A 24,863-nucleotide genomic window follows, 5' to 3' on the forward strand; every position below is an offset into this window, starting at 1 on the left:
ACAGTCCTGTTTATCACAGTCTTTACTCTGTGGCAAAGCAAGAGCAAGAACAGTCTACTTGCTGAAAGAATTCCATCTTTACATGAGAGTAAAAAGCAAATACCCTTGTAATAGTGATTTTATACACAAAGGAGTTATGGATAATTTCCATAGGCATAGTGATGTCACTTTTTATGAATATAAATGCAAACAAAATACAAATATGATTCATTTCCGTGAATACAGCAGATTATTGGTTGGCTATTCTCTTTATAAAAGGAGACCATTATGGCACCATACACAAAGGAGAGGGAGCGTTTGTGCTTAACAACATCCCTTCCTGTAAGAATGAAACTCTTCACCCCAGGCCACCAGCAGAGGCTTGTTGATGAGAAAGTCATAGGAAAGTCTCTTTTTGTAGACAGTACAGTTTCTTGGTTATTTTTTTTCAAGTAATGTTGTATAACACTGTCACAAATAAACTTCTAATTAGGTTTCACATAATTATGCTAGTGTCCTACAATCTCAGTATAGAACTCCAGTTGCAAAACCATATTTGAATGCAAAGATTCATGAATATGTTTTTGAGGAAACTGGATGTTAATTGCAGTTTAAATATTTTGCAAATTCCAATATTTTTATCAGAAGGAACCAAAATCATTATACAAAGAGTCTAAGTTTAAAATCTTTAGGGAAGGGTCAAGTATGACAATTGGAATTAACTGTATTCAAAGTCTTTTTTTTTATTTTCTGAAAAAATATAAAATTTCGTATCTTACACTACAAAAACATGTACACAAACCAAATGCACATAGAGCTTCAAATGGGGAAAAAATACAGAAATGCTGATTCTTCCTTGAATTAACACTGAGGCAGGGACTTGAGATGTCCCCATGCCTAACAGAGAATAAGATTCGTTATACAGCTGCTTCTGACCTGCCTGAAACGAAAACATTTCAATAAACAGATTAACAAATGACTGAGTCTAGCTTTTAATTCTTTATAAATGAAATTTACACACTTTAAAATAAGTAATTGTAAAACTATAGCAGTCTAAATATGCACAAACATTTTGACCACTGAAACTTCTACTGATAATATAGCCCAGCTTGAATAAACATGACATATTTTGCCACCTTCAATTTTTTTCATTTACATTTAAAAGAGACAAATGACATTTGATTCTGATTATTATAAACGGACTCTTTTTTTTTTTTAAGGAATTGGTGTCTTCTCCTAAGCAATAATTATGTGGTCATTTTGAACAAGAACATTCAATCATTTATGTGTTAAAAGACTTTTTCATAAATGAACAAGAAATAAAAAGAAACTTCTTATCTATTTCTGCTTTGATACATTACTATATAATTAACAGCATAATAGAGAAAAATATTCAATGTAACCAGCTGTGCTACAGAGTTGAAAAAATGATGACTAGTTATTAATTTCAAATAAAACTAGCACTTTGTTTATTCATTATCATCATCATCATCTTATTGTACCTACTTCTTAATTTATTTTGAGGTTAAACATCTGGCAGGACATAAGCAAAGACAATTTACTATCATATTTAGCTTTCTTTCTTCTTATTTTCAGAAGGAACAAAATGAGAAAAGGATCTTATTCCACTATGCAACATCATACATCTAGTAAATTTCTAACATCTGACTCAAATGGCTTTTGCCATTCAATGCACAATTACAGCCCAAAATTTCTTCCACAGGTAAATATCTCTGCTTGTGCTTCTGAAAACCCACTTTAAATGGGAGAAAGAATGGTGTTAAAAAAATCTTTAACTTTCACGTGGAGGTTAGATAGCAGACATGCAAATACACTAAGTGCTCAACTGATATTAATTTTCCATTTTAAACTTGAGATAGGAAACTATTTCTTCATCATTGCACACTGGTTAAAACTCTTCTACATACTGAGTTAAGGATGTTCTGCATTGTTTTGGCAACTCTGAAACTACTAATGCTGGCCACATTAAAGTTTAGATAGAATATTGGAATATAATTTTTACAGTTATCCTACAACTTTAGAACACTGACTTAGTGAATCAAATACAAGAAATAAAAGACCATGCACATTCATTTTTTTAAATGGGAAAAATCAAAGTTTTTACATTTTTACATACAATTCATACATTTCAATGGCCAAGAAGAATAACTATATGTCATGAGAAAATGGCGAGATTAGGAAACAAATTATAATTGATAGAAGTAGTAATTGAGTGACTTCAACAGGTGTCAGTAAGTTGAAAATTACTCCTTGCTTGTGCCTATTTTTCTAAGTTAAACGCCGAGAAAGACTTATGCCCTAAAGGTATTGCTACTAATAGTTAAAATAACATTATGTTTAATTTGACAAATCCATCTTTCGTACTAAAATTACTGAATCTATATTTTATTTTTAGTTGTCTGGTAGGTGACAATATGAAGCAAGAGGATAAGAAATCACACAATCAAGATTTGTCAAACCTTGCCCCGGATCACTGCCTCACTGCATATCGTAAAAGCTGCCTGTCTCTTTATTCCACTTCTCACATTCATAGATGAGATTGGCACTTCCCAATTGGTGACATATCCAGTGGTGAACACATGTTTTTGAAAGGAAATCTTTCCTCTTTTGGGGCGGAGGAATACCTCTTCTCAAATCATATGGACATTCCTTAGAAAATTCTCAACCAAAGTGAGATATGGATGAAAGCTATGTGTCTGTTTAACTTTCATCTCAATCTACTGTCCAAAATATACACCAAAGCTGCAAAGGAAGCAAATAAATTGAATCCAAATTAAGTTATAATGTTCTTTAGTGAAAAAGAGGAAATCTATACTGTAACTTCAAATTTTAATCACTCCAACATACTCCATCCATCCTGACCTCCCAATCATCTTTGAACATGTAAGTCTGGAAAACAACTTAAATATATTTATGATGTATAAGTATTGTGGCCAGTCTGTCAGCTCTAAAATTTACGATAGCTTCTCTTAAATCAATAAATCTATTCTTAATTTGAAGTTTCTCAATTGTTAGATTTGATTGGTTTTTACAAAATTCAATAAATGCAACACAATCTCCAACTATTTTGTACAAAAGAAATTAGTTTAGTTACTTTTATGCTTCCTGAAATGAACAAATGCATCTTTAATCATGGTGATGCCTGTTTACTTGTGATTTTATCAAGACAAAGTTAAATCCATCTCTCTCTGTTTTCTATGGGAACGTCAGTTAACAGAGTATACTAGCATTTAGTTTGTGTGGATTCCTTGTTACACTATAGACCCAATAAGGAATTATACCCCTAATTGGACAAGACTCAATATAGCATTTGCAAATTGTTTTAAACATTTTCTTTTCCTTTCCCCCCACCCTCATTCTTTAGTAAAGAGCTACTTAAGTAAAAAGTGGACAGAGTAGAAGTTATGTCCCCAAAGTTTCTTCTTGTATATGCTAACATTCAACTGAAACAGGTGCTTGGGAAAGAGAGAGGGAGTACCAACAATATAGTGCAGGTATATTCCCTATGGATGTCCCTGATGCAGGCTACTCCAATACACTACTGCCATTGATAATCGTAAGTAGGCTGTATTTTGTTTACATGCTGTGCTCCTTGAATAATCATGTCATTCCATAATTTATACAGTGTAATAATACAAAAAACTTGGTTATTTCACCAAGGAGCTCAGTTTTGTTCAAGTTCTAATAAACTGTTTAATTTGTACCACAAATGTCAGTCTTCACCAAGGGTGGTATATAGAATGTTTGTAGGACATATATTTATTAATAAGGCCAATTAAATAATACTTTGGATTGGCTCATCAAAACAGAGTCAATTTGATATAGCTGAACACAAGATGAAATTATCAAATGAATAAACAACAAATAAAAATTGTCAAGTCTTGATATAGAGACAATTCTAAAGGGAAAAAAATATACATATTTGTCATCATTCCATTGCTGCTTTAGTATCAAAATTTCTAGAGCTGAGCAACAAGGGGAATGGTTACAAAGGATTAACACTTAGGGGTAACGCTTGGTGCCATGTGCTGGATTTAACAACATTAACAGAAGTCCGCACAGTTAAATCCTTCTACATCCTGCTGAAAATGTGCCCTTCGGAGTCAACTTTGCTTGACGAGATATTTTCTGGGACTCAGAAAGGTGAAATTTCTTACAGTGGTGCAAGATTAATGGCCAGAAGAACCGCATTGTCACAGATATCAGAAAGAGTTTTTAAAACGCTAAAAGGGATTTAGTCTTATAGAAATTTCCTGTTAGTGAATAAGGAGATTTAGTAGCTTTTGGACACATGAGAGAAAAAAAAGACATGAGCCTGTGTTGAATTTTGTTTGACCACTTCCTTATTTCTCCTATTCCTATTCTACTCGGGAACACTTGTTCCAGATGTTGCTAAATGAAAACACTATTAACGTTGCAAGCAGAATGGTAATATGCATATGTGCGCGCGTGCACTCACACACACAAAACTACAACTTAAATTGATTCCTGGGTATATAGCAAATTATACAGTATATATACATTGATTACCTAGTAGTTTCTAGAAGAGCAACTAAACGTAAATTTTATAACACAGAAAAATAAATATACACCCTGTATTGAACTTGTCCTTGATCAAGCAATGTTTATACACTGGTTTCTATAACTTAACGCTGTGTAACAGCATTTAAAATTACAAAAGAAGATCTCTATTTAGAAATTATCTAACCATATTGCTCTTCAATACACTTACGTAGACAATTAAGACTTGAAGTAAACGTCAGTAAATTGCAGCTTGTGTTAGGCCACAAATGGCTATAAAATTTTCCTTTCAAGTAGATTCTTGGAAGTTTTGAAAGGGGCTGCCTTAATTCAGTCTATAAAGGTGCTATATATACTTATATATTTCCTGTATAAAATTTGTAGTAGTGAGAAGGACTTTGCTGTTGTAATATAAGATAAGGTTTAACCTCATGTTCGTATCCTACGCAGGTTACACTTGCTTCATGAAAAAATGAAGACACTGAGAGGAAGATAAAGAGATTTTAGTAAAACACTGATTACAAATTCTGTGGCTGAAACAAATGCTCTTTTAAGGTTTAGAAATCACTGAGTTTTCCCTTTTCCCCCCCTTTTTTTGTTAAAATAAATCTCAGGGCTTGTTTACAAAGTGCAGAATCATTCACTTGACGAAGTGACAATAAAAGAAAGTTACAACGGCACCATCCCGTTGACCAGCTGCACCTTCATTTCTTGAAGGCTGTTCATAATCTTCTTCTGGTGACCGACAAGAGTCACTCCAAGTCGTCTCAAATCCCTGCATGAAGAAAGCACACATTGGATGTATGTATTGATTCAATTTGTAGCATACCTCAACATTTCACGCTGGCAAAGAAGCAAACATTTTGCAGAAACTAATTAGATTACAGTCCCAATTTAGACATACAGGGTCCAATTTTCAAAAGCAGGCTCTAAAATTGTACCTGAAAATCTGTTTGCAGTCACAGAAATATTTATCACAAGAGTGATATTTATTTGCCCCCCTTTCTGGACATGATGGTTTTGGTGGCAGAGAGTGGTGAAAAACAAATTTGCATATGCTCACTGATAAATGTTTAAATTAAAGGGTACAATTTCATTGAACGGTTCTGAAAATGTGGACCTACAATATGAACAAGTACTTTTTCTTTTTGCTAAAAGAAGTAAGCATAAAATACACTTAAGAAAATTTCATAGCTAAGCAGTTAGTTGAAGACCAAACTTTTCAAATGACTCAGTCAGCACAATCATTTTATATAACAGATATCTTTAGGGGATAATAACACTCCATTGCTCTTGTAACACTTACAAATGTTTTAGTTTTTACTTGGAATCCAAAGTAGCAGCGCTTTCTTCCTTTACCAAATACATCTAGGCTCTGTCGGCATTTAGAGCATTCTGAAGATTACACGCTATCAAGAAGTCTTTTTAACCAAGATGCTTTAATATTGCTTCTTTTAAACAATCCTATTATTCAAAAGGAAGTTACAAATGTTTAGTTTCCTCAACTCAAGGAGCTCAAGGCCAGTGCTCATGGTTTTTAAATGTTATTTCACAGGATGCTCAGGAATTCTATTTTCCCAAAATATGCACTTGGCAAATATAATGATGCAGGAATGTTTGACAAATGATAACATTAATTATAAAAAAAGAGCAGGAGAAATTCAAGATTTTTAAATGACAAAGATGTTTACTATGTTAGATTTCTTTAGATAATTACTCTATTGAACACATTATGTGAAAAGTAGAATATTTTTGCACTTAGTAAATGTATTTATTTCAGATAGTTTTGGAATTCTTTAGAATTGGATACAATGACACTAGGATCATAACATGTAAAATTGAATAGCTTTGGAAGTTCAAAGAAATCTTAATTATCAGAGTGTAAAAATTAAATAAATGGGTATTTAAGCTCCATATGTATTAGTATTGGAAATAATTGTCTATTTAAATAATATCTTAGGTGTCCTTTTCTTTTTATGCTCTCAATTTTTTATGAGAGTTTTAGCAAATGGCAAATCACTAAAAAAAAAGCAATGGATACCAATGGTGGAAGCATATTTCTTTCTTAAAATGTAAATATTGAACATTAAACTTAGAAGTTATTAAACACCAGAGTACCAAATAAAAAATAATAATGGTAGGTTCAGAAGACAATCATCAGCAAAACTTAAAAACCACTAAAATCTCAGTTTGAAAACAAAATCAACATTGTTAGTTATGAATAGAGTATAAAATAACTAATTACAAGCTAACACAGGAATAAAAAAAGCTTGGGTTCAATCTTGTGTCTTTTCAATGAAATCAGGGCCTTGCCCTGTTAACATCACTGCCTGGATAATTTTTTGTTGTAGGGGCGACCCTGTGCATTGTAGGACATCTAGCAGCATCCCTGACCTCTTCCCAGTAAATACCAGAAGTGCTGTGCAGCCCCTGGCCCTTTGTTGTGACAAGATGTCTCCAGACATTGCCAAATGTCCCGAGTGGAAAATTTTCCACTCATTGAGAACCACTGCTATAAATATAAAAATAGGTGACAAGACTTCTTCTTGGTATATGCTAGGAAAATATATAACCTTATGATACAGATATTTGTTAATCTCCTTTTATGGATGAGGACACAAGGTCTTAGAGAACTTAAATCCCTTGGCTAAATACCACAGCTAGTCTTAGCAAAGCTGGGACTAAAACCAGGAACCTGAGACAAAAGTCCATACTCTTAATTTCTCATTTCTCTGAGATATAATTTTGAGCAAAGAACTTTAAATTGCATGCAATTATCTATTCATCTGCAAAATGAGAACTCTGTAGATAAAACATCAAATGTCCAAAATTCTAAAAGAAAGAAGGTATCTAATGAAGGAAACCCAACATATACATCTTTGACTGAAGCTATGGTAACCTAATGTATACTTCAGGGCAATTTCAGTTATGGGCCAGCTAATACTCTCATGTTTCCACATGTAACTTTTGCATCATGAAGAACTGTGAAGATATGGGCATTCACGGATGCTCACTACCAGACTTTGGACCTAAGTCAGGAGAAGAGAGACTAAAATTTCTTATCCTGAGAGAAATCTACTAGAGAATGTAAATAATTAGTACTTGAAATGAAGGTTAAAACATATGCTTTATCGTATGCTTTATAAACCCACAAGTGACCCTGACAAATTCAAGTTTGAAAGTACTGATTTAACATATACGTACTTACACTGCACAATTCAAATGGCTAATCCAATTATTACGAATGAGTTTTTGGAAATAGCTATTACAGTTTATCCTGAAAGATCTGAAGAAATTTTATAGGTTTTTCTCGCTCACACAGCAATGATTCTGCATATACAATACAAAAACATGAAGTGTGTGCGCGTGTGTGTGTGTGTGTGTGTCCCATATTCCAACTCTTGGTTGTTTTGTCCAACTCCTATTAGATCACTAGTTTGGTTTATTTTTGTTTCCACTGTCTTGTTATTATATTACATGTAAACGTAACTTCATTCTTTGAAAATAACTTGACCATAAGAGTCTCGTTCAGTGCTTTGAGAATTTAATTTTTTTGTGACATATATATCATGCTAAAGAATAATGTTTTAGATAAACAACAGGGTTCTCCTGGATAGCACAGGGAACTATATTCAATATCTTGTAATGGCCTATGAGAAAGAATAGGAAAAGGAATATATATGCATATATATAACTGAATCACTATGCTGTGTACCAGAAATTAACAGAACATTGTAAATTGACTGAACTTTAATAAAACTTTTTTTTTTTAAAAAGAAGGAATGTTTTGAGGAATTGTATTTGATTAACAAACACAGTTATAGAGTTTGTGTTTATAGACAAATAAAACCTGTCCTTCAGAACATTTCATATTTCTAGATTTTAAGTTAAATTTATTTAAATTTTTCCAAATGTAAAATTTTATTTCAGGGTCAGCTTAAGATTTGATTGTCCTAAGATTCATATGGAAGGTCAGGCCTCTGGACTTCTCTGTCTTTCCACCCCCTTCTTCTTCCACCTCACTTCCCACCTCTACCTCTCTTTCCATGGGATAAACAGAATTATAAACATACAGCATTGAGTTTTACATACTGTCATAAATTATGTGTCTTTAATGGAATGCTGCTGTTTTTTAATTCTGACCTGTCATTTCAAAAGCTGTCAAATTAATATGAAGAGATTTAGAAAACAGCATGACCATAATGAATGAAATGTACATATAACTTTATACAATGTGATTATCAGTGAAGAAGTGGGAGAGAAATAAGATCATTTATGCAAGTTAAACTTGTTCTCAGCAGCAAAGTAGTTTCTTTAAGAATCCCATTTATATTTTTCTAATGAAATTATGAATGAGAATTAAAATGGTATTAGAAAAATGTTTCTAGTAAAGGTTAACTTTATTCTAATATTGATAGATGCATTAAAGTATTTTCTTTTATGTTGTTGTCTTACTTTTTTGTGATTTCCAACAATGTCCACTTTATTCCTTAAAGTACATATTAAATGGTCAATTTAGCAGTAATAGTGTGAGAGAAATTTGATAAAAATTAAATATTTTACATTTCATGCTGAAGGTGCTGCTCTATTTACAATGATTTTTGAAAAGAAAATTGAAAATGTCTTAAGATGTGCTATTTTACTCATTTCATTTTTCTATATAGGAATTTTTATAGCTAGGCAAAATTTGAGGTGTGTCCCCTTTCCAAATATACTAATTTTACCATGACCACGTGTAATATACTAATTTTACCATGACCACGTGTAATCTTAAGTAATACCCAAAGCCAATTTTAATGGTGATAAACTATTTTTCAGCATAGGCTTATGAATCTAAACATGATAAGAATCATATTGTTACATAAAAAGTAATTTGAGTTTTGTCAACAAGGCACACTTAGTTTTAGAAAAGCTGCCAAAATAATGAATTGCCATTGTTGTGATGACATTTCAGCATTTTTTCAAGTGCTATTCCATAATATTAAATAATGAAAAACACTGCTTTATGGTGTTAAAATGGCAGAATGAAAAGTAGGGTATAACAAGAGGTGTTTAATTGATGTTGCAGCCAACTCTTGATTATTCAGGATGCCATACATCCATTTGGAGGGGAATCGCTCCCTTACTCATCCTTCTCCCTTCTGCTTTACACGCCGTTTAGCCAGATCACTGGTATTTAGCCCCACCGACACTGGCTGGATAGAAGAAGGGAGAGTAGAGATTAATGAATATTCACTAAATTGCAGTGTTTATTCTTTTTGTCAGAGTTTTATCACATAGTTATATGTTTAGAATTTTGGGGTTCACTTAGAAGAATCCTGATAATCATTATACATGTACTGTACAAGATAAATATATATACATACATTTATATATATCTACATTTGGCCAAAGAAGACTTAACTGTGACCTGGTCATGATTTTCAATGGATGAGAACTTGTGGGAGTTAGACTACAAGCTTTAGCTTAACTATGCAGAACACAGAGGATAATAAGTACTCCTATGCGTATTTTAAGTGTACAATAAATTATGCATAATGACTTTATTAGTAATTTAGATTTTATTTAAATTAGTGTGCACAAAGTTTGGCTCTAGATATGTGACACTTTCCTTTTCATATTTTAAGACCCCATTTTAGTAAATGATTACTATTAGGAAACTCTTCAGCTTACACACAATTGGTATAACATTTAAATTCACTGGATTTGGCTCCCTTTGTGAATAATCAAAAGTTGACAGTACTAGTGTGACACAAGGTTTAAAAAGCAGCTGTAATACTGTTCTTTATTCAGATCTTTGGATTCAATTCGCAACTCACCTCAAACTCACAGTTTCCCCTGTCCATAACTCACTGCACTTAAACCCCATAGTACAGGTTGAGCCATTACTGCTACAATAATTGTTCTAATATGAATACCGAACACAGAATAGCAATGCTTAGGCATAGAGAACGCAGACGGAAACATCTAAGGTTGGAAGCCACTTTCACTGAACACATTTTTAACTCTAAGATCTCGAAATTCTTCATTTCTATTCCACATCAAGCCATATATATATGTGCTGGCAAAAAAACAGAAATAAAATTAAACTTTTCTGATGGAAATTTTTAACAAAGTATGGGGTTATGAAAAATTTTAATTTTTTACTCTTCCTTATTTTAAACCCACCACAAGAATAAATTTGATGGCACAAGTTATAACATGTTTTACGTATATAAGTATATAACAGTTTGATCTTTTGCTTTATATTAATTAATTTCAGTTTTTCTAAGCATTTATAAATATATTCTTCTGGTTCTCAGTTTCTGTTATACTCTGGCAATAACACTGGCACTAATATTTTATTTTATTATAGTATCGCACATAAAATTAATAGTTAGATATGGGCAAAGACCATGTGTAAAGAAGTCATTACCTAAGTATTTAAGCATTTGTATTTCTTTACTGATATCTTAGTTCCTTTGCCATAATCTTTAATAATGACTGACTTTTTTCGTGAAGGGCACACAAAGTGCTCAGATAATTTTTTTCTTATATTCCTGACCAAACAAGTAACTGATTACCCACCATTTTGTGAGTTATTTAACACAAAATATTTTGATAAATATCTTCTTACTAACAGGGAAAAAATGTGGTCAGAAACCCAATGAACAAGAGGACATATACTTAAAAGGTGTTGGATCCTTCAAGAAATCAGCTTCACTGGAGTTAAGGTTGGCTGGCTCCATTCCTAGTAAGGAATATATGGTCCCAGGAAACTGAAGCAATTGACACATGGAGACCAACATTCTCTGAACAGGAAGATGTTGGGAAGTCTTTCAATTTTACCTTACTCTTTCGGTCAGAGTAAATAAATTAAAACAAAATATTTGAAAGGAGGCAATATAGCAGGAGACAGCAAGCTACCAAAGTAACAGAAACAGAGAGAAGAAATTGAACCAAGTAGAGAAGAACTGACTGGACAAAAATTACTGGAGAATAGAGATGAGGTGCAGACCATCACTCAAAGACAGACGAAGCTTTAAGGGCTTGAAAGAAAATACACAAGATGAGAGAGTTTGGAGGTAGAAGGGTACACAGGAAAGTAAAGAGAAAAGAATTAAAAGAAATAAGGAAAACTGAAACCATAATTCTAAAATATTCAACACATTTATAGTATTTTGGGCCCCCAAAGAAAGTAGGACAGGTAGTTAATGAAAAAACCATTATTGGTGATTATAACTATTCTGTGTAGGGAGAAGCTAAAAAGTAATGATATAAACATATATATGTATATGTGCTATTTTAATAAAAAAAGAAACATAGTTTAATGCAAATAATTTTATTATATATTTACAAGTAATCTGACATCGGGTAGAAGAAATACCTACAGTATCATTTTAATATAAAATGACAAATGACTTTAATAAATTAAAATGACCATTTTTTACTGAAAAATTAAATAGCAATCATGTAAAAATAGTTTTAAATTATCAGTAAAATTTTCTGTTTACTATTTTAAATAGAGCACAAACGAGTTTTTGAGTGTCCAGAGAAATAATGGGCAAAGTATATGTGTCACCAAATAGATATGATTTAGTGATGATGGTGAAAATGAGATTCAATAAATTAAGACAGCAAGCTGAGTGGTGATTTTAGATCCTTTTAGTTATAGAAAGAAAGAAGAGAAATGCTGAGAATGTGACATTATTTGGTGATAAATGATGGTACCCTGTTACCTTTTGTGTGGATGGGCAGTGAATTCAAAGAACCAGAGAATGCCATGATGGAAACGGTGAGAACCACACATTCAAGTGTTCATATGATGCGAAGTAATGGAAGAGGACTGTGGTTTAGTGCTTTAGAATGTTCTACCATGTTTTAAACCTTACAACAATATTTTAACCTTTGAATTGGTAGGTAATTTGAAGTAAGTTATCATTATAGTCACAGGTTAAAACATCATTCATGTTAATGTAATCTAGATTTAACCACCATAATGACAGTTAATTTTCACAAATAACAAATATTAGGCTAAAATAATTACACATACAGATTATATAATAAAATACAAACAACTTACAACCTTAAAGAATTCCATTTTTAACTATAGTGATTTTTATTTAATAAGATTTAATAAATTTTATCTTAAGCGTGCAAACAGAAAAGGGCACAATTGGTTCCACTGAGATTGTACCAAATAAGAAATCAGAGGCAGGATTTAATATATCCTTGGACTGCAAGAATATAAGTTGCACCATTTAGAGAGTAAACAAGATTCCTGCCTGGGAAGCTTTATTTAAGCTGCTGTTGCCTGGGTATCCATCATTGCCAAACTTTGAGAACGTGTTTTGTTGTAGGGCTAGCCACACCAATTGTGCTTACAGTTTTATTTTGTATTTACATTCATGTAACATAGGTTCCAGTATAAAGACTTTGTCAAGAAAACATCTTTTCCACAACACAAAGTACAAGTATTTTGCCAAGGAGATGTTATTCCAATTATTTGAATACTCAAATGTGATTTGTTTGAAGCAAAGCAGCAAAGATACTGGCCACAAGTAGCATTAAACCATGCAGTTGTTAACAATACAGGCTAAAAATAAAGAGGCTTCTTTGAAAGCTGCCACATGGGGACAAAGGTTAACCGATTTCCCTTGACCTCATCCAGATTGGTTTCTGAACAAGTTTTCTCGCCCCAGCAATTATGTAAAAATTATCAGAAAAAATTACTCACTCCAAGGTCACCTGAGCCACAGCGTCCATTGAACTGTATCCATTTTCCATGAAAATCTCTGTATATCGGCCCATTTTGATTGCTTCTAGCCATTCACCCACTGATCTGTAGGCCCCAGATCCCAGTGGGCCATGTTCTGCCAATAAAGTAGATACTCTAAAATACATAAAACACAAATATTAAAAGTAACATTTTAAATTTTTCCTAAAAAATTATATTGTAATATTACCTCATAACCAATAGATCTTTGAGCCTTAAAGCACATTTATAGAAGAAAAATATACAAATGCTAACAAGGAAAAAATAATTCAAAATACAGAACACAAAATAAGTCTATTCAGATTTTTTTCTATCTATAGTTAATGAAGACATATAATAGCTTTTAATAAGTAAATTTCTGGTCATACAAAATATTAGCTAAAAACTCCATCTAGTGACTTAGATATATTTACATCCTCCTATTGTTTTCTTTATAAAAATAATATAGAAAATGCTACCAAATAGAGATACGTAGGATAATTTGTATAAAGTCAATCGTTTCTAGACTTCACTAGAGAAACTCATGCTCATTTAAGCTAATTTCCTAGGAGACCAGAAGTTAGTTATCCTTTATTTTATGCTCTTACACAGAGGGGTGCTTGTTAATTCACCTAGGAGTAGTAGAACTGGAAAATAAAATGTAACTCCAAATATATAAGAAAATGGAATGGAATTTACCAAATCATGCAATGCTTTCAACTATACTAAATTTATACTCTTTGGTCAATTATATATGATATGATTGATGATGATGATTTCTGGAAATGTATCCTAAGGAAATAATCAGGAAAAATGGCAAAAAAGCACATGCACACTTTTTCACTAATGAAAGTAAACATCAAAAGTAATTTAAATGGCCATCGCTGCGAGTTTACTTAAGTACATTTCAACCACAAGATACAGGACAAAATACCTTTCTCTGCACTCATGTTCTCTGTACTTTCTCACATCCCACTTACACTTCAACCTACTCCAAGTGTATTGTCTTCCAAACCAATTCTATAAAAATTGCTCTGGTTAAGGTGAGCAATGACCTCTATTTTGTCAAAATCTGTGAAGAATTTTCCAATATGTAAGTTCACTGACCTCCCAGAGACATTGCACAACCACCCCTACCACCTCCCTCTTGACATCTTACCTTATCTCAGTCTTTTTTGAATCACTGTTCTCTCTTTCTTGGCCACCATAATATTGTATGCTTCTCTTCAATCTCCTTTGCTTGCTTCTTGGCCTGACTTTCAAATCTGGAGGTGGCCAGGATTTGGTCCTGCATCTTTTCTACTCAGGCTATAACTCCACTCTACTTTAGGCAGTTTTACACACTTTCATGTTTCAAATAGCATCTCTTTTTCTCCAGTTTCATCTTCTGCTTCGTTCTCTTGTACATTCATATGCTTACTCCATATTTCTCACAGGATTGGCATCACAACATGTCCAAAGTCAGAATACTCATTTCCTCCACATCCAATTTCTCCTAAACTGCTCCTCTTTCTAGTCTACGATACAACAGTCAGCTCCTTCCTTGTCTTCAATCCCCTCACAATCCATCATTGTGAGTACTACCCATTCTGCCTCCAATATATTGCAAATCTGAGCACTTTTCTCCATTTAGTTTGTCATCACCTTAGTTCGAGACATCATCATGTCTTACCTGCACAACTACCCTAGCCCACAGTTATCCTCCTAAATTCTACTCTTACTCTCTACTCCAAAACTAAAGTTTGTTTTGTATTGCTTTTAGTTTGCTTCATCTCTCTCACCCCCAATTATGTGTTGCTCAATGCTATATACTCAGCACCTAGCGCACAGCATGACACAGAGTAGACACATGAATATTTATTGGATGTATAAGTAGATATTGTGTGGTAATTTGTAGTCATTAAATAGTGGAGTTAAAGATTGGTTGAAGACAGAAATACAGGAGGAAATAGTGAAAAGGATCTTGAAGTAGAGATTATAGAAGAGTTGCAATTTCTTGGGTAATAGCCAAATCTAGAAAATGACTATGAAGAAGAGAGTCTAACTAAGGTAGGTTAGAGACCAAAATCATTGAAAGAAGAAAATTCAAGGTATTGAGAGATTTATGAATGTCATCTACATGGTTACTCAAAAAATCTAGTTTTGTGACATGGGTAGGGATAGGAAGAAAGAGACAATGAATCAGGAACTAATACCTAGAACCAGGATTTGTAGATGACTGAATAAAGATGGGTCAGCGAGTGGTACAGCCCTCCCTCAGTATCTGCAGGGGACTGGTTCCAGGAGCCTGCTCCCCTACCCCGTGGATACCAAAATCCATGGATGCTCAAGTCCGTTATATAAAATGGTGTATGTAGTACAGTTGCCTTCCATCTCTGCAGATACAGAGGGGTGACTGTGGAGTCTTAAGCTAAATCTGTTTAAATGAATCCTAGCAAGCTGAATTCTATATAATGCAAACAAGGAAACATAAAAATTCTTTGGAGATTTTAAACTGCTTTCAAGCTATAATGATGATGCTGAGATAAATTAATATAATTTAGAACATAAAAGTATCTTTTTATGATTTCCTTTCCTTATGTCCATTTGTGACAACTTAACATAATTCAAACAAGTAGATGAGAGAAAAACAATATTTTACATGACAATAAACAATTTAAAAGCAGTTATTTCAGGAACAACATAAGGAATGATCTCTAAGATGCATTTGCCAGTTGCTACCACAGAAAGTTAATGATGCTTGAACAGAAGTTGAAGATTCATTCCTCATTTGTATTTAAAAATGACTTTTTGCCTAGTGAACAAATGTTATACCAGAATCCTAGAACTTATGTAACTTTATAAACAGACTGTTTCTTATTTAGTTCATGCTACGGGCAGCCAATTCAGTTACCAGCAGAATACCTTTTCTTGTAAAGATAGACAATTGCCTTTACAATTGAATATAGTGAAATATATAGTGAATATAGTGAAAATAAAAATCGGTACAGAATCAAACTGATCTATTTTTTTGAGAGGACAGTTTTGTAATTTTTCAGGTAAAAAAAGGTAAGAATGCTTTACATAAAGCAAGATTATTTAAACACATTCATAAGCATTCAGAAAATTTTAAAAAATGCTCATTTGCTCATATAAATTTTTTCAACAAGATTACTCATTTATCAGTTTTAAGTATTGTTCAAACTACATGGTAAATGATTATCCAAATATCTGGACTCAGCTGAGTAAGAAAAAAAGGTCCCTAAAGGAGTTGCCAGTGTTCACAAAATATGACAGGCAGTGAAATCTACTCTAAGAAAATCAGAGTAATTGTTGTTATATACCTCTGGTTTAAAATTGGATCAGTGCTTAATTGGCTTTCTCCCATGATCTTATAATCTTATTTCCCCCTAACCAAACTTACGTGGGGTCCAAAGCACTTGAAACTACACACATTTGAGGATATTTTTTTAGTGCTACCTGAATTTGTCTATAGTTAACTGGTCAGTTATACTATTAGATCAGGTATAGATGCTTTTAAGTATTATTTAATCATTTCTATTTCATTCATTATAAAAGAATAATAGTATTATGCAAAAACTATTTTCATATAAATTAGTGTCATATAAGTTCCTAGGCTCACATGTATGTAAAAATAATTTCACTAATTTGATATTTGTGTCATCAATCTGAATTAGCAATATCCAGAAAAAATCTCTCAGGTCTGGCCTTGTACCTGCTCGATGCATTAACCAGTGTCTTCAAGCTACTTGGGTTACGAATCAGCTTGTCCAACATGCTAACGATTTCATCAAACTTGGGCCTGCTATTTCGGTCTTTCTGCCAGCAATCCAGCATTAATTGGTAGAGAGCAGCAGGACAGTCCATGGGGCTTGGCAGACGGTAGCCTTCCTCTACCGCTTTAATCACCTGCATAGAGTGAAAGAGAACCAGTCCCCCCAAACCGCAAATTTAGTACAGAATTGCTGGAGAAATTTCCCAGTGTTCAACTTTCATTCTTTCTGATCCTTACTCTTGGAATAACAACCAGCATCACTATTTCTAACATCTTCAATTACTCCACTTGCTGTAAAATAAAATAGCATAGAGAAATAAATATGCTATCACACAATATAAAAAGATAGACTTTCCTCACATATTATAAAGAAAAATAAATGGTAATAATTTTTAACCTAAATTCTTGATGAAGGGTGATTTGGAAAATTAACTGACATCCAAATAAACAGTTCATGCTTTATTTATCCTTGCAACCTGGAGTCAAATAGAGATGAACTTTTCTAGTGATTTCTCTGAAAAGGTAATGTCTTTTTAATGAAAAATTATGTGTAGAATCACATTTTTTAAAGTAAGACAATTATAATTTCACTTCAAAAGAGACTACTGGATGGTAAATGATGGATAAGTCAAAGGCTAGATTAGCATGTCTGTCTCATGTATCATTTAATAATGTCAAGGTCTGGCTGTTTATAATCATCTACTGTTTTCTGTCAGGAATTTGGAATAACTGTTTAGTAGCACAGGCTTTACAAACGTCATTGATTTTAAATGTAACCACACATGTGAGTATCAGTCTAATTGTGAGATTGTTTTATCAAAAACATTTGTAATGTTGCTGCTGCCATAAAAATGCCTAACTCCAGAAGAGATTTGTTTATGCTACTGAACATAATAATACAGGGTTTATTCAACTATTAAAATTCAGATAGTTAAGTGATAACCAAAGACCAATAATAATGAGCACATTTCTCAAAATCCGATTGGAATTATTTTCTTAACGGTTAAGTTTAATTATATTTTTCAACAAACACTTCAGATTTGATTTGAGAAGTGGAAAAAAATATGATGATTAGAATAGAAATTTTACAAAGATAAGTTTGAAAGACTGTAGGGAAACCAGTCTTTTAATGATAAAGGAAATGGCATCTGAACAAGAGCTCTGGCAGATGGAGAGAAGACGAAATGGCAGATTTAAGAGACATTTATAACATCTGGGTAGAGGAGGGTGTAGAGAAAGTATCTGAGATAAAACAAGTTCAAGCCTTTCACACTGGATGGCTACTGCTGTTAATTTTAGGTAAGCACATTTATGGGGGTAGGAAATGTCGACAGCTGTAATTTGGGGCTTGTTTTATTTGAGGTGAATAAAGGGACTACAGATGGCAATTTGCAGGAATCTGGCTAGAGTACAGGAGGTATTTGGGCTGATATTATAAATGTGAGGGTCATCAGCACTTGGTCACAGCTTGAAGTTGGGTGTAGTTTATATCTACCCAGGAAGGGCATAAAATAAAGATTCCTGAGAAACACCAATAGTTAAATTTAGGCAGAGAAATACAAGATACTCAAGGACTCTAAAAATAAATGGTCAGGTTAAAAATTGAATAACTATGAGCAAAACACCTGAGAGTCATCTACCACCTTAGTTAACTCAAAAACATACAAAAAGTTAAAAGACAAACCCTAGTAGAAAATATTACAAAAACTGTAACTTATGGTTCACATGTCTAATATATTAAAATCTCATGCATATTGAGAAATAAAATAAGACAACAAATAAATAAGAAATAGATAGTAATAAAAATTTACCAAAAATGCTAAATCAATTTTGAGAATTATTTATTATCACTGGTGCTCAAATAAATAAATGGTAAAAATAAAAAGTACCATTTGCACTCATATATAATTTGAAGTTCATTTATTTATTAATTTGCTTATTATAAGACTGTTCACTGTTGATAAAGGCAGTGGTTATTCTCTTTAGTAACATATATGTACCAAAATTAAATGTCTTAGTTTCTATCATCAAATATTTCCCTATGCAGTGAAAACAGTCATTCTTATTTACGTAAAGTCATTCTTATTTACTTATTATATTTCATACCGTGCTTTTCCTCAAAGCTGAAACCAATCAGTTCTACCTTTTTTCTTTAGCACCTATTTTTTAAAAATATTATCTTTCTTTCCCTGAGCAGCTAGTTTCATATGTGACTATGAAATGAATAAAATAAACCAATTTCTTAGTTTTGAAGGAATTAATAAATTATTTGATCTGAGAAATTATTTCCAGAATATATTACTTAACAGCTTTATTTTCAGCTAAATTTTTATATGTAAACATAATACTCGGTTTCTAAGTTAATTACAAACTTGGCCCAGTAATTAGGTCAATGAATTTAATTCTAAATTCATCTTTAGAATTTATATGTAAAATAGATTCAGAGCTATCACTTCAAATTTTCTATTTAGACATTTTGAAGTGATTTTTTTTTTTCATTTTTACCTATTGTTCCTTTCATAGCTCTGGGGAGAAATGAATGGTGTTAGTACCCTGGTGGTTTGTGAAATACTGGAATTTTACGAAAGTGCAATTTAGACTGTTCATTTTACCATATAATTTTTAATATATGACCAAATGATTCATAATCTCAATTTATCTTACTATTACTATTACATTTATTAATCTAAGTGGTTGAGATGAACAAAGAGAAAAAAATAAAACCAGAATTCTTACAATCTGGCACTATTTCAGATTTCTACATCTGAAAGATCATAAGCTATGCATTTTCTTGGCATCGCATGTAAATCAATAGTCTGAATGTAATTTAAAGGATGCTGCCTCTCCTTTCAACACCTGAAACCCAACACTGAGCACCTACTATGGCACTATTCACTGAGTAGTGACTCTGTTGGGTTCCTTCCATCATGTAAGGGTCAGTGAATTTTATCTTTCAGGTACATATACCTATTCTGGGTGTGGTTTACTTTTGCCACCCAGGGAGCCCAGACAGCATTACAAGGTTAGAATGTGTGAGACTCGAACACATAATCCCACCTAGTTTATCACGCAACTAGAACATCCACTTCACAGTGAAGGATGGATGTGAGAGTATCACATACGTAGTGATGTGATGGTAAATATTTAACAATTGGCTCTTCTTGTGGGGAAAACAGATTTATAATATTTTCTCATTTATCTGATATAAATACTCCCTCCATGTTAACTCAATTTAGACATTATTACACTGAGATTAAGAATAATTTGCTCAATGTCAAATCTTGGAAATTGGTAGTATTTGGATGAGAACTAAATTCCTCATACTTTAATTACAACATGTTATATGTTACCATATTTTTTTGTTCTACTATTAAAAATTCCAGCAATATTATACACACACACACACACACACACATATCATTCTATCCCATCAGAAACTGAAACAAAGAATAGAAAGAGGAAGAAAGCACACCCAGTACAAAGTGGTCTGACATCCTTTTGGAGTCAAATATTTTTGCTGCTATAAAGGTAAGATCAAGGCCAACATAAATGGTAATAGAAAACTGACTTCCTAAAAAAAAATTAAAAACGGATTACTTAGATAAGTTTTTAAAACATTTTGCAATTTATGTGCTTAGTATACACTATGTATTCATACATTTCTGAATAAATACATGAGAAAGACTCACTAAATATAAAAATGCAATGCAATGAAAATCTCTTATTTGTTTTTTAAGTTCTGAAAAATGTTGACATTTAAAATGTTTGCTATCAATAAAGAAGTTTCTACTGACTATAGGATATTATCTTAGTTTTCCCAAGCCTGAATCAGAGTTCATGGTCTGATATTTACCTAAAATCATCTTAGTCATTTTAGTTTATTTTCATTATGTGTTGTTACGGTTTTTCTCTGTGATGACAGAGGCAATCCTAAATCAAAAGAAACCTACTGCAGCATTCTGTCCCCTTTACACAGCGGAAGGTCTCCTCTGAGGGACTTAGATTATTCTGCATGTCTTAGCAATGTAACATTTTTTGTGGTGACCAAGCCCTTTTAGATTCAGACAGTATCTGGCATGTAGAGATGATGCAATACATCATTCAAAACTGCCAAATCAGTATTTCTGCTTTGCTGTCCGAGAATCTTTTTTCCAAAAGAGATATTCAGTAATCACAATTTTCAAATGCAGTAGATCTGTTATATTGTTGGATACTTATGTAGATAGAAATTGAGGCATATCAAACCTAACAGCATATCTAGAAACTAAATGCCACAAATGATAGCGAACTTGCTGAGAAAATGTAAAGCATGTATTAGAAACTAATAAAGGCTGACATTTTAGAAAGATCTTTAATTGTATAATCATTTTCTGTAAACTTCATTTAGATTTTTGGAAAACCCAGCCAAAGCCAAAATATTAGTTTTTATTTTTATAAGGTCCTGAAAATATTATATCAGCACTCCCTTGTATGTTTCTAAATAGCCTGAAATAAAGTTATCTGAAAGAGTATCAAGACTCAAATGGCTGAAATCAGAAAAAAAAAATTTGTTCCCAATCCTTCACACCTTGTTTCGCTGTCCTTTTCCCTGCAGCTTTATATTGTCTATTCATAACAAGCAGTGTGATTGGACTGCTTCTCTGATTAATGGATTGGACAGTGGAAAGCTGCCGGCTGAAGTGCAATTGGGCTCATTCTCACCCTTCAGCCACGGGGTAAATGAGCTCATAGCTTGGCTAGCCTGCTGGTCTCTGAACAAAGATACGGGCCACTTGGAGCAGAGCCAAGGTGTACTGGCAAAGATCAGCCAATCCCCAGAAGCATGAGCAAGCACAAGATAGCAGAGATACTTATGAGCATTCATTTACCTGGCATCATGTTCTACTTTGATCTATTATTTTATTTGTGACAGATACAACTATATCAAGCAAAACCGTCAATAATGTGGATAACAATGCTACACACATAGTTGGGAAGGACTAAGAATTCTGAGTGACAGAATCAGAATTCAAAATATCTCAAGTGTGAGAAGGAGTTATAACACCAGGCAAATAACGGACAAATGCTATCCTTGAGTGAAGGGAGGAGGCTTGCTGGCATGATGGAATACAATACTTTCACAAACACTAGAGGAAAATATGACATTGGAAAGTGAGAAGCCAAACCATGTATCTCAAGTTAGCATTTGGCATTTATCTGGAGAGCAGAAAGTAGCAAATAAGTCTGGTCTTTGTCTAGACTAGATCAATCCAGAATAATCATTATATATTGAACTGAATATTTTATATTCACTTAGAAGGCTGATCTAGGATCGCTGGTTGGAAATGAAAGGGAGGACGGAGACATTGATTCAACTGGAGACTGTGTCGTGGTTAGGTGTAAAAATTTTGGAGAACCAGTGTGAAATTCCTGGTATAACTTTGATTATTTTTTGGCCTTAAGAAAGTCACTTAACCTCTTAGGGCTCAGTTTCTTAATTGCAAAATGGGAATAACAGTATCTCTCTGACGGGTTGTTAAATCTATAACAAGAGTTCAATACTATAGCTATAGTCCTGTCCCTAAACTTGTAAAGTTGAAGACAATAGATCCTATATTCTCTCAAATTTAGAGAAACACAAGTCAGCATCCCTTCACTAAGCCAAGCGAGTAGGGCACAGGGAAAACCCATTTTCGATTTTAGATAACTAAAAGAAGGGGAGGTTCGCTGCCTTGCTGTGTGCTTGTTGGGAGGCAGGAGTCCATCAGCCTACCTTGACTATCGCTATCCGAGAAGAAGGCTATGAAATATTTCTTGGGAAATCCAGTGTGACCCTGGCTTCTCATCTGGGAAAATTTGAAGAAGGCGGGCTGCCTAAGGCACCCGCAATAGTCTCTAAGAGCGGGAACACTGGTAGAACGTCCAACGGGATTGTGCTTTCCTGGGGGGAAGCAGACATGTGTAAGGTACTGTGAGGTGGGGAGCAGGTGGCGAGTGAGAGGAACTCTGAGACTTGGAGTACCTCCTCCTTTTTAACTTGCAGAGAGGAGAGCAAAAATCTGACAATTCTTCCTTCCCGATCTTGCTACCTAGTGTCAGGCTGGCCCTGCAGTTGTGGAAAACACTTTGAAGTGGATATAGGATTGAATCTTATTTAGACTGGATTTGAATTTTTATATCTGAAAGTGAGCCTTAATTAGTGGCATGGTACTGGTGATTCAACAAAGTGCAGTCAGAGAGCTGTATACCTGTCTAATAATCCCTGAAGGCATGGGAGAGGGAAATTTTACAGAGCATGGGTGAAAGAAGTAATTGGAGAAAAAAGAAATGCTTTAAATCAGCATGATATTGAGATAAGACTGTTCAATATACTGGTTTTATAAAGAATTAATGAGCTACCAGGAGGTAAATCACTTAAAAGAGTGTATGGCATATAGTAAGGGATCAATAAATGTTAGCTTTCATAATTGTTTTTTTTTTTTTGAAGAAAAAACATCAAATTTCAGTGTGATCCAAAATGGAAAGGGCTGTACTGAATAGTAACAATGGAAAAATTACAAAAGCAAAGCCCAAAGAGCCATGTAGTCAGGCATCATTGTGAACTTGAATAGAGGTTTCTTTCATGGTTCTTTTAATTCCAGGATTCTATTATTCTAAGCTTGAATTATTTATCCATGTGGGAAAAAAATCTGTTTTTTCCCTAAATGAAATAGGCAATGCAACTCTTCCTACATTTTTTAATGTAAAGAAACAGAGATTTTTTTTTATCCCCTAAGAGCATCCACTATTAAATCAATATCATTCATCCTTTTGGTTTGGAGGATTAGCTCCCTTTATCAAATGCATGTCATAAAAACTTGCCTGTCAGTATTCATTCTTTGAAGGCTCTTTCTTCATTTTTGAAAATGATACTGACATACAATGAGTGAAACATTACCGCAGTACAGCTAGATCTGTCTGGCAAGGGACAAAGCTTTTATATAACAGTAACTTGCTTTCCTTTGTACTAACTCATTTTGAGCTTCTGCGTGAAGGGTATTTTAACAACAACAAAATGGATCAGAGGGTAAGCAAAGAGTATTTCATCTTTTTAAGCAACTATCACTTTCAGAAATACATATATATATATATATATATATATATATATATATATATATATATATATATATATATATATATATAAATGTCTCCTGACTCAGAGAGCAAAGTATTTCATTTCAAACTTGAGGGGGAGTTGTTGCATACTTACATCTTGATTGGTCATCTCCCAGTAGGGTCTCTCTCCATAAGACACAACCTCCCACATGACGATTCCATAGCTCCAGACATCACTAGCAGAGGTAAACTTTCGGAAAGCTATAGCTTCTGGGGCAGTCCATCTGATTGGAATTTTGCCTCCCTAAAATTGAAAAGAGAATAAAAAAAATTCTCACCCACACACTTCAAATGTATCTAGGGATACTGCTGCCTCGCTGAAAAGATCTAGAAAGAGATGTAGCATTTTTAAGTGAATCTGTTTGACAGCGTGCAGTCTCTTTTCACATATCTCAGCCCATAAGCACTTGTAGACTGACTACTAATTGGCTGTCTGGAAGGTTTCTGGTTTAAATTCTGTTTGACTACTGGAACACATTCAAGACCCACATCTCAATTACAGTATCAGGATGGCAGCTCTAAGTGGGGAAAGCAGGCAGTCAAGCAAATCAAGAAGGTAAACTTTCATGACTTTCTTCAAAAGTAAAGGACTCAAATTCCCAGGGTGCTTTCTTTTCCCTTCAATATAAGGATTGTAAAGAGAAAGCTTTGATTGCTGGATGCAACCCTGAGAAGTTTAAAAGTTAATAAGATAAGCAT

General features: G+C 33.4%; 1 protein-coding gene across 12 annotated transcripts in view; it reads right to left on the reverse strand.

The window, feature by feature from the left end:
• Nucleotides 1-697: 697 nt before the first annotated feature.
• EPHA5 (EPH receptor A5) overlaps nucleotides 698-24,863 on the reverse strand; it is a 314,401-nt gene continuing 290,235 nt past the window's right edge. For 10 of the 12 annotated variants that reach the window (XM_074344128.1, XM_074344124.1, XM_074344129.1 and 7 more), the window contains 4 exons: nucleotides 24,259-24,408; nucleotides 16,971-17,164; nucleotides 13,238-13,393; nucleotides 698-5,296 (listed from right to left, as the gene is read on the reverse strand). In XM_074344128.1, coding sequence (XP_074200229.1) covers nucleotides 5,191-5,296; nucleotides 13,238-13,393; nucleotides 16,971-17,164; nucleotides 24,259-24,408 — 606 coding nt within the window. In that variant the 3' untranslated portion in view covers nucleotides 698-5,190. Of the gene's footprint in view, nucleotides 5,297-11,875; nucleotides 13,394-16,970; nucleotides 17,165-24,258; nucleotides 24,409-24,863 lie in introns of those variants that run through there. The other 2 variants (XM_074344119.1, XM_074344131.1) reach the window with 1 other exon arrangement.

Source organism: Camelus bactrianus, chromosome 2, assembly GCF_048773025.1.
Source record: "Camelus bactrianus isolate YW-2024 breed Bactrian camel chromosome 2, ASM4877302v1, whole genome shotgun sequence".
Classification (NCBI taxonomy): domain Eukaryota; kingdom Metazoa; phylum Chordata; class Mammalia; order Artiodactyla; family Camelidae; genus Camelus; species Camelus bactrianus.